This window comes from Charadrius vociferus, unplaced genomic scaffold (genome assembly GCF_000708025.1).
Source record: "Charadrius vociferus isolate BGI_N301 unplaced genomic scaffold, ASM70802v2 scaffold196, whole genome shotgun sequence".
Lineage (NCBI taxonomy): Eukaryota > Metazoa > Chordata > Aves > Charadriiformes > Charadriidae > Charadrius > Charadrius vociferus.
Genome location: NW_009648953.1, coordinates 914,464 through 923,889, shown reverse-complemented (window position 1 = coordinate 923,889; position 9,426 = coordinate 914,464). Strand labels below are relative to the sequence as shown.

Sequence of the window (9,426 nt, the reverse complement as noted above, 5' to 3'; positions counted from 1 at the left end):
AAACCACTCTCAAATATTCCGCATCTTTTCGGTTTTGGCGGGTCCCGGGCAGGCATCCCATCTAACTGTCGCTGCTTCGGCTGTATCGGGGCTGTGGAAGCACACCTGATGCTCCTTCCCCCTGCGCACAAGGGAGCGAGCGCAAAGGCATCTCGTTGGCTGCTGCCTTTCGCTCTCTTAAACTGCCTGATCTTTCGGCACTTCTTTTTCTTTTTTTTTGTTTGTTTGTTCTTTTGAAGAGTAGACAAAGAGACACCGTGGCCAGAAGCCTTCTTGTGTAATAGTATCAGAGTTGAGATGCAATGTTGTGTGTATGACTCCACACACCACAAGGTATCTAAAAATACCTTTTTAAAGAAAACTCTTTATTAAAGCCGTTTAACAACGACTAATTGTACTATGATATATTAATAAGTGTCAAAGAAGATCTTCAATAAACACAGCTGCAGGCAGTGCATGAGTGATGCAGAAAGGTGTAAGAAATCCTCAGGGCTGCAGATCTCCCTGGTTAACAATGCTGGTTTACATGGGAAGAATTAGTGAGAATCTGCAGTTTCGGAGGCTGGGCACCGTCCCCCACATCACTAGAGTCTTTGGAGATATTTTCATCTAGTTTGTTCTTTCAATAATGGTTAGTGAAACAAAATTAAGCTCTCTGACAGGAGTTTTAATGTAGCAAAGCAGAACGTTGCATAATTCGGTGACAAAATATCTCTGAGCAAACTTGAAGCGTCTCTTTCCAGGCTTGCATATCATGTCCCCATCCCTCGAGTTACAATTTTACAGCAGTTTGAAGCTGAGAAAAGCGAGGCTGCCAGCAGAAGGGGTGCTCCTGCCTCGCTGTGCTTCCCACCTGCAGCCCGGGTGAGCTGTGGTCCGATGCTGTGGCATCAGCCAGGCTCAGGCAGGGAGCTCAGAGCGGCAAATAATCTGCTGGAGCCGAGAGGGGAGACAGATGGGATTCCCCTTTTGGACGCAGCTTCTCGGCGATGCTGTAACCCTGCTAAGAGTTCGTTCTGTGGAAATTCAAACGTCCCAAAATCAGCACAGCAACAGTCCTGCTACTTATTCCCCAGCCCTGCAAAATCCTGCCGCCTCCTTTGCCCCCCTGTCCATCGAGGTGGACGGTGAGCCTTTTCATGGAGCTCATCAAGCGAAAATGAATCATTTTTAGGTAGTGATTATTTTCAGCTGAATCAGCCCCGGGTCGTGGCTTTTTGATTTTTGCATGTACCTCTTTTGTTTTTCGGTGACAGAAGGGGGGTAGACAGCGGGACAATGCAGGCAGGGCATTGCTATGGCAACTCCAATTTAGAGGAATTGAAGCTGCTGTGTAACTGCACCCTCGGTGGGGATGGGTGCATATACCCAACCACCCATCCTCCCTCCCCCCACGTTTGTAGGAGTTTGATTTTCTGAGCTGTCTTTGTCTTTCTATGTGGTAAACATGTTTGAAAGTTATGGGTGGGAGGAGGAGCTGAGTAGAGGTAGAGAAAGCAGCACTGATAAAGCACTTTCGAAAGTCTCATTTTCGTAAAAGACCAGGTGAACCACTGTATGTTTATCTGGAGGAGCTGGGCTGAGGATTTACGTTGGGATTAGGACTGGGTATTTGAGTCGGAGAACTTGTCACAGAGGAAAAGTGGCAGCAGGGTGCTACGGGATTTGTTGCAGAATTGTTTGCAGCTACCAGTTGGTGATGTGGCAGGACATATAAATAGGTCATGGCTTAAAGCTTGCCCATCTCAAAAAGGCTGCTTTGCTGATAAGAGGAGGGGTATGGGGGGGACTCTGTGTGTGTGTGTGTGTCTTCTGTCAACGCCTTGCTGTGACAGTGAAGTGCCACTTAGCCAGGACAAGCTACTCTGCCGAGTGCTGACTTATGCCTGGTGCAACTTCCACCAGGATGCCTGGCGAGGTTTCTGTCCGGTTCCTCCCGCCTTGAGAGCTGAAAGGCTTTGTGACAACTCAGGTCCATTTCAAAGTTAATCTTAACAAGTGAGGCTATAAACTAGCACTGACACGTTTCCCTTAAAATGCTTAACTGTAGCCTTTTTGTGGCTGAATTGCTTAAGAAGCAGCATCTGAGCCACCCATTCTCCAGCAGCGGGGCCAGGCAGCTGGTGGTAGCAATGGTGCCAGCTGTCCCCAGCACACTATTTCGGCTCATGAGTCAGATCTCCACAACTTCTAGTCATTTTGTGCTTTGATATAAAATACAGAGCCATTCATTTGTCAGATTATTCATCTTTCTCTTGGAAGTGGATTTTTTTTCTTTTTTTTTTTTTTTTTTTTCCCCCTCCAAAGGTTATTCACCCTGGCACCTCCATGTCATAGCAGCTTGTCCAAAACAAATCTGTTTTCTCAATCTCACGCTGTAGCCCAGTAGCTTGTAATGAGCCTGGAGTGTTCTTCCTGAAGTGCAGGAATACGCTCACTGGTTAAGCAAACCAGGCAGATCTAGTTAGCCACGGAGCAGGGAAATCTGCTTCTCCGACAGTCGGTTACAAGAAAACAGAGGCAGGAGGCCAGCTTTGATGTTTTGGGCTTTGTCTGGATAAACTGCACAGCAGTGCCTTCAGAACTGAAATGTGTCGGCAGCTTGCCTTGCTCGTCTTAAATAACTTAATTGTTCTCCCAAAGACGACTTTGGGAGATAAGTCATGCTTCTCCAGTTGTGAAACACTGAACAAAAAAATAAATCTGTTGACTGAAATTTCGTTCCCTGTGCAAGTTTACTGACTCAACGAAGTACATCACTCAACTGGAGCAGAGCTGGACCACTGCAGAAAAGGTCTATTTGATAATCAGATTAATTTTAATTGGATGTTCTTTCCCCCTAGATGTAAGAAAGCTTTTCTTCTGACTGGATATGGGTCAGGATGAGACGAATTCAGCTAATTCTTTGAGACTGAAAACACTGGTAGTGCAATGTTGGGGGTTTCTTTTTGCTTTACTGTCCTAGCACAGCAAGAAAGTGCAATGAATCCATTTGCTATCGGTTCATCTGCTGGCAAAAAGAGAGGCTTCTTCACTGGGTCATAGAATTAATGATGAATTTGGGTTGTTTATCAAGAAAGGCACTTGGAAAAATTTTTTGCTGCTTTAATTGGTGTTTCCTATCTGTATTTTTAAGGGAAGGTAATAATTGTACAACTGGAAAGCTTAGTTTGCTTTTGGGTGCAGATTTCAGTGTGTTGAAGTTGGTTTTGTGTTCTCCTTCACACAGGGAAGGAAATGTGTAAATTGTATTAGATTCTTGCCTACGTAAATTAGGCTGTTCATCCCAGCAAGCGGAACACTGAAAGTCTCAGTCACTGACTCTCTCCCCTGTTCTCTCTTCCCTTCCCCAAATATCCCCTCTCCCCATGGGTCTAGGAGGGAACCACAGTGGGAGCAGTGAATCTGGACTATCGAGGTCCTCCAGAGGGCTTTAAAATTTGAGGCCAATTCTGGCTCTGTCTGGCTCTGAGGATCCTCCTGGCAAAGCCCTGCGCGTGCCGGAGCGGGTCTGCCAAGGCTCCAGCAGATGTGCCGTGTCCAGCTTTCCCTCCCTGAGGGCCCCTGAGCCGTTGACCCAATTCTCTGGGGCATTAGATGGATTTGGAGGGGAGGCAGAAGGGAGAGGGCAGCTCCACAGAGGAGGGTGGAGGAGAACAGCCCTCTTGACGAGCCTGCAGCATTGCCCCATGCCACAGCAGAGCCACCTCCCAGCATTGATGCTCAGCTCCCAGCACAGCCCGGCGAGCGGTACTGGTACCCATCTGGAAGCGGATGAGGTGCAGGGATGAGCAGGCTCAAAGGGGAAAGGTGCTAAAAACACTCCTAAATCCTGGAAATCCTATGCCTCGTTAAAATGGCACTTACGCCCGCTTCACTTTATAACTCATCCCTGTCAACACAGCTAAGATCATCAGCCCAGTGCTTCCACATAAATACCCGCTGTCTCCCTGGAAGGTCAAGGGGCCTTGGCCGCAGCTCCTCTCCTGCCTTCCTGTTTTGACTGAGGGAGGAGAGGGCTTGGAGGGAAGGTTGTAGCAACCGCACTGTACACAGGCGCTGCTTCTGAAACATAAGATTGGGCAGCGCACTCAAGAATAGCACTGGGTGAGGGTTTTTGGCAAGCTGCGACTTTGCTAAAAATGAGGTTCTGAGGTAGCCAAATCCATTCATAAATTGGAAGCAGTTTTGTGGAATATTTTCAGGCAAAACAAATGGCAAAGCATTTCATTTTGGGTACTGGCAGCACAAGCTGAGGAATCAAAGGATTATTAAAGCAGTTGGAGGTAGCAGTTGCCTTTCCCCGAATAGCCTGCTGGTGAGGGAATCCACACAGGCGGCGGGAAACCAGATTCAGTCCTCCTCTCTGCCTCCTGGGATTAAATTCATATCGCACAGCCCAGGGAAATAACGTGATCGTGGGGGTATGAGATAGCTAGAGAGAAGCAAGAAGAAACACGTACAGGCTGGAGCGGGAGGAGCGCCCTCCCTGCAGGAAAGCACGCTGCCCACCAGCCCCATGGCTTTGGATGCTGAAGAAATCTGTATGGCATCCAGCCAGGAGGGAGAGAGACCCGTTTCCCCAAATCCTTAACTACCACAAAGTAACCCTTGTGAGTGCCCAGACAGTCTGGGTTTTGTTTAAGAAGAAATTGCTGGTTTGAATCAGGGAGAGGAAAAGTTCATCCAGGGCTCCCGTATCCAATCTGAGTGACCAAGTAAATAAAAAAATCTGTTTTGGATAAGTAAAAACACTGTTTTGGCACCCTGAATTACTTTTTACACCCAAGCTAGAAGCTGAACAGAGTAACTTTTCGTTGTATGGGCTGAGCAGCCCCTCGTGCTCTCGTAGGACCTTTTATGCCAAAAAGTTCCTCGCACACGGATGTGCGCGCACAAACTATTTCAATCGCTCTTAGCAGTGCAGGCTGCATCTCTGCTGCAGGCTGCCTGCCTTTGGAGCTACCCTAGGCTACCTTTAAGTCAAAAGAGTAAATAAGTGACGTGTTCCCATGATGCGATCTGGATCTCTGAGCTGCAGTAAGTGGGGGATTACACACAATTTAATTCCCTCTGTTTTCCTCCTGGCCATCACCGGCTTCTGAAACATGATCGCCTGGAGACAGCAGTGATTTCAGGTGACTTGTAGAGAAAGTCACCTGGCCTGACACAAAGCTCGTGTATTGAAAGTCCCAGGAAGGAGTGACACCTGAGATCTGTGGAGACAGGGTTGAAGCTTAAAGGCTTCTACTTCTTGATATCTTTCCTACAAATTCTCCTTCTCTGACTCAAGACAACTGTCTTCCTGAGGTAAACCTCCCACTCAGCTTCTAGATATTTTTCTTGAAGGAGATGAGAGGCGGTATCAAGAGCAGGAACTGCCCTAACATGCAAGTGGCCTTACAGTCTTAGCTTACTTCCCATGACATGCTATTAAAATAAATATATAAAGAAAACACCACAGTCCTTTTAATGTGAACAATTACACATAAATATATGTTTGAATTCAGCAAGTTCCAAGTCTGAAGTTAGCTTTGGAATGAAGTAGTCATCATGAACCTACATGAAATCACCACAGATGTAGGACAGGGAAATATTTTGCCTTTTTCTTGCCTAAAAAAGTCTATTGGGAACCTGATTTGAACAGAGCCGGAGGGAGTCAGCTGGGATATTTGGCTACGGAGCCTCATATTTATGCCCTGAACTTAAGAAGCAAAGAAAATTCCCAAAACAAAATTGTTTTTTTTTAAAGTTGTTGGGCCATATCCCCTTACCAGCATTTCCAAAGGGCGTTGTGCCCCTTTACAGCCCCTTTTCAGTAACCACCACTGGCTCTCTCAAGCCGTTTGCTTTTTGAGCAGCGGTATTACCTCATGCGATACTCATTTTTCTTGTCTTCAGGGAGCGCTTTGGAGCGGCGGAGCCATGGCTGGCTGACACACAGCAACACGCGGTCTTTCAGGGCTGGGTTATCTGAGATGTTTCAGAGGGTGGCCTTATGTTCCCTTCGTCTCTGAGGATATCCTAAAACCATACTCCCAAACTGAGACCTGTGCACTTGAGGCAAGGGCAGAAGGGACGAAGATATGTTATTGCAGCCCAGGAAGAGAAGCATGCCTGATCTGCTACTCGTCCTGGAGGGCTCCTGGCCTGCTTGTTAGTAAACTTTTAGCCTGTCCTTCATGCTGAACGATCTTTATCCTGGAACCGTGTATCTGTAGTCAGATCACTCACTGACAAAGTTGTGACCCAGTTAGTTTCACACATGGAGGACTAAACCATACTCAGACGATTCAGCTCGCACAGACTGCAGGTGGGATGGATGACTTACCTTTGGTGGCCGGTATCCTGGTGTTCAGTGATGCCCTTATTGCTTGATCTCCCAGATTTTACTCCTTGTTCCTCGACTAATTCACAGTTACTGGCAAGACCCAGTTGCCAAGAGCGGATAAAGGCAGGATTTCTGGTTATTTGATCCCCAGATGCCTTGAGGAGGTGCAGTACCAGGCATCAGCTTTTAGCAGGCAGCAGAGCAATGTGGCTCTCGGGCAGGAGCACGGCTGCTCGCTGGAAACACGATCAAAAGCACCGTGAGTAAGGAGATACAGGAGAAGGAGTCTGCGTGAGGATTCAAGAAACTTCAGCAGCACTGGGCTGTATTATTGTCTTAATCCATCCCTGCTGTTTGCTACAGAGATGGCAAATGTGCCAGAGGGTGAGGGATGAGCAGATGCACACTTAAGGTGCTGCTTTCACAGATGGGACTTCTCATAGCAAATAGGTGAGAGTACAGGGTAGAAGGCAGCACTAAATCAAAAGGGTCTCAGACAAATTCTGCTTTCATCAATGACTTTTACTAAAACATGCATGATGCATTTTAAAGTTCCCTTTCATTTATGCTTTTATGGCATATTTACCCCCTACAAAAAGTAGAATTTGTTTCTCTTACATTCACCTTTTCTGTTCTACCACTGGAACAGTCTTTCTACATTTCTGTGCCTTCAACATTTTGTCGTCTTGGTCTTCAGCCATGACCTCTCCTCCCCTGCCTGCAACCACCTCTTGACGCCTCAATTCCTGCTAGCTCCCTGTAATCTCATGTTATACAATGAAACATTTTTGGCTTGCATAAATGCAAGATTGCATCTTTATCTCATTAAGAAAGGAAAATTAAGTCATCTAATTAGAAAAAACAGGTAATCAGAAAAGGTAGCAGCTTTTTTTCTGAAATGTGGCAGGCTCAAAACCTCATGGCTTTTGTGTAAGAACCATACTTTAACCATTAAAGTTGGATTTTCAAGTTGGATTTGACAAAATGACTTATCACTCTGTCAAGCTGGAGGAAAGATTCTTGCATGCAACTTTCTTGAGGGCACAAGCTTTGTTCTTATGACTTTGATTTGCACAAAACACATGGCTCTTTTTACCTCTGTGTATCTTCTCTGCTGAAATCTCTGTGGTTCTTCATTTCTATGAATCCTGAAGTTTAATAGAAAACAAATTGATAGTATGACTCATCTCTACTTCGTGCCAATGGCTTCTGTGGTGTTTCCAGCTATGAATACAATTAGTGTCTAATCATGTGTGGCAGATTAAAAGCTGCATTTACTGAAATGGTCAACACATAAAATTCCTGATGAGGATGGGCCCAGCCTTGTAGATGAGGGTGAATGAGAGACTAGCTTTCTAGCTACAAAGTTCATCAATTTACAGAGGACTTCTGAGCCAAATAGCTACAAAAGTGCTAGTCCTGGAAAAGGGTGGATTTTTTAGTTTGCTCAGAAGAGTAGACTGTGCTCAGATGACTCCCCCTGCCCGGACCTGAGCATGCCTTAAACCATGAGCCTTCAAAAAACCTCTTCTTAAAAAGATAGTACCTCTAACCTACGCTAACATTTCAGCTGCTACATGAAAACATTTTCAGACTGCTCCAGGACCAAGACACATATTCCCCTGCAGAACGGTGGACTTATACTAATGAAACCGTTGACAGCCGGATAATCGCCTGGCCCCAGCGCAGTGATGCCTGCCTAATCCAAGCAGAGGGGCTGGCTCTTACAGCCAACCTGGCACCGCATCACTTGGCTCCCAAATGTGGTACCGACACCGCAAGAGCGCTCCAGAGGAAAACACTCCCAGAGCAAGGTGATATTTAGGAGATGACAACTTTGTCTGGGAGTCGGCATGGCTTTCGGATGGTGAATATCAGATGCCAACGTCACCCACTGAGCTACGCGTCTGGCTGTGACATCGGGTGGAATTGCATTCAACCAGCCCAGATCCAAAATTAATAGAAGGGTAATCCAGATAAGCTTTTAGGAAAGTAGCACTACTCAAGACCAGCTATAGGGATTCTTGTTTGAAAAGTAAGCAAACAGAAAGCAGACCTTTTTCATTTTACAGCTGCGTACTGCAGTGACAAGCACTAGCTGTTTCAATATACCCCTCTTCCAAAAATGACAAAGCTAGCTGTTACCAGTGCAATAATGTCAAGACCAAATATTAACACAAAAAAAATTTAATTTTTTCACTTTTCCTGTGGCTTTCTAAACATGCTAGATTTTTAACCCTGCTCAAGAGCCATAGGGAAGTCTGGCCTATGTAAATAAAAGTTATGAAGATTGTTTTACAAAAGATGAGACAGGGAATCACTGGCATTGTCAAAGAGGGGAAAAAACTGAACCCCTATGAGTGAGTAATCTAAATTAACACAACTGAAAGATATGCTATGCTTTTTGGCAAGAACATTTAGATCCCAATTTTCCAGACAAACCTTCATTTTCTAAAACATCCCTGATTGGCTCCATACGTTAAATATGGCTGTGCATTCCCATGTGTCCCTGATTCCCCGCAGTTCTCTGAAGAACAGCATAAGCATGTTCTTACAGCTCATGCGGGAAGCTAACATCTGGGTTGTGTCTTCGGTTGACCTAGGAGGCCACATTTGTCAAAACTTGAAAATGCTGTGCAGAAAATGCCTCTCTAGGCTTCATCAAAGCCAACTTTTGTTGGTTCAGCTAACTAGGTGGTGGAATTCCCCAAGTTTTACATCTGCCTTTGCAAACACTTCTTCGAACTGGCGCCAGAAACCTCTCCCCTTTAACTCTAGGGAATGAAGCAGAAGAACTACTGGCAACCTTTTCTTTCTCCTCTGTTATTGCACAAGCTGGTGCTTTATCTTCCCCTTGTACCTCCTGCATCCCTGGGATCACATTTCTTGTCTGAAGGGTATTTTCATAGCATCCACCCTTCCAGTTAGATCTTCACTTTCCAGGGCTGGCCAGCTGGCTATTTTGTCCTCCAGCTCTTCAGGAGACTGTCCCAGTCCACCCAGCTGGCACCGTGAGCATGGGGCGCTGGTGTGCACATCATTTGCTTGGTTTGCTTTAATGCTCTAGCTGCCGAGACAGAGGCATGGCAGCCCTT

The 9,426-nt window shown here is 46.0% G+C and overlaps 1 protein-coding gene across 1 annotated transcript in view; it reads left to right on the top strand.

Moving 5' to 3' along the window:
- Positions 1–9,426, top strand: part of AKR1D1 (aldo-keto reductase family 1, member D1) — a 41,516-nt gene that overhangs the window by 6,267 nt on the left and 25,823 nt on the right. The window contains exons 2-3 of the mRNA XM_009887431.1: positions 6,419–6,590; positions 8,044–8,074. Of these exons, the coding sequence (XP_009885733.1) occupies positions 6,419–6,590; positions 8,044–8,074 (203 nt within the window). The remainder of the gene's footprint in view (positions 1–6,418; positions 6,591–8,043; positions 8,075–9,426) is intronic.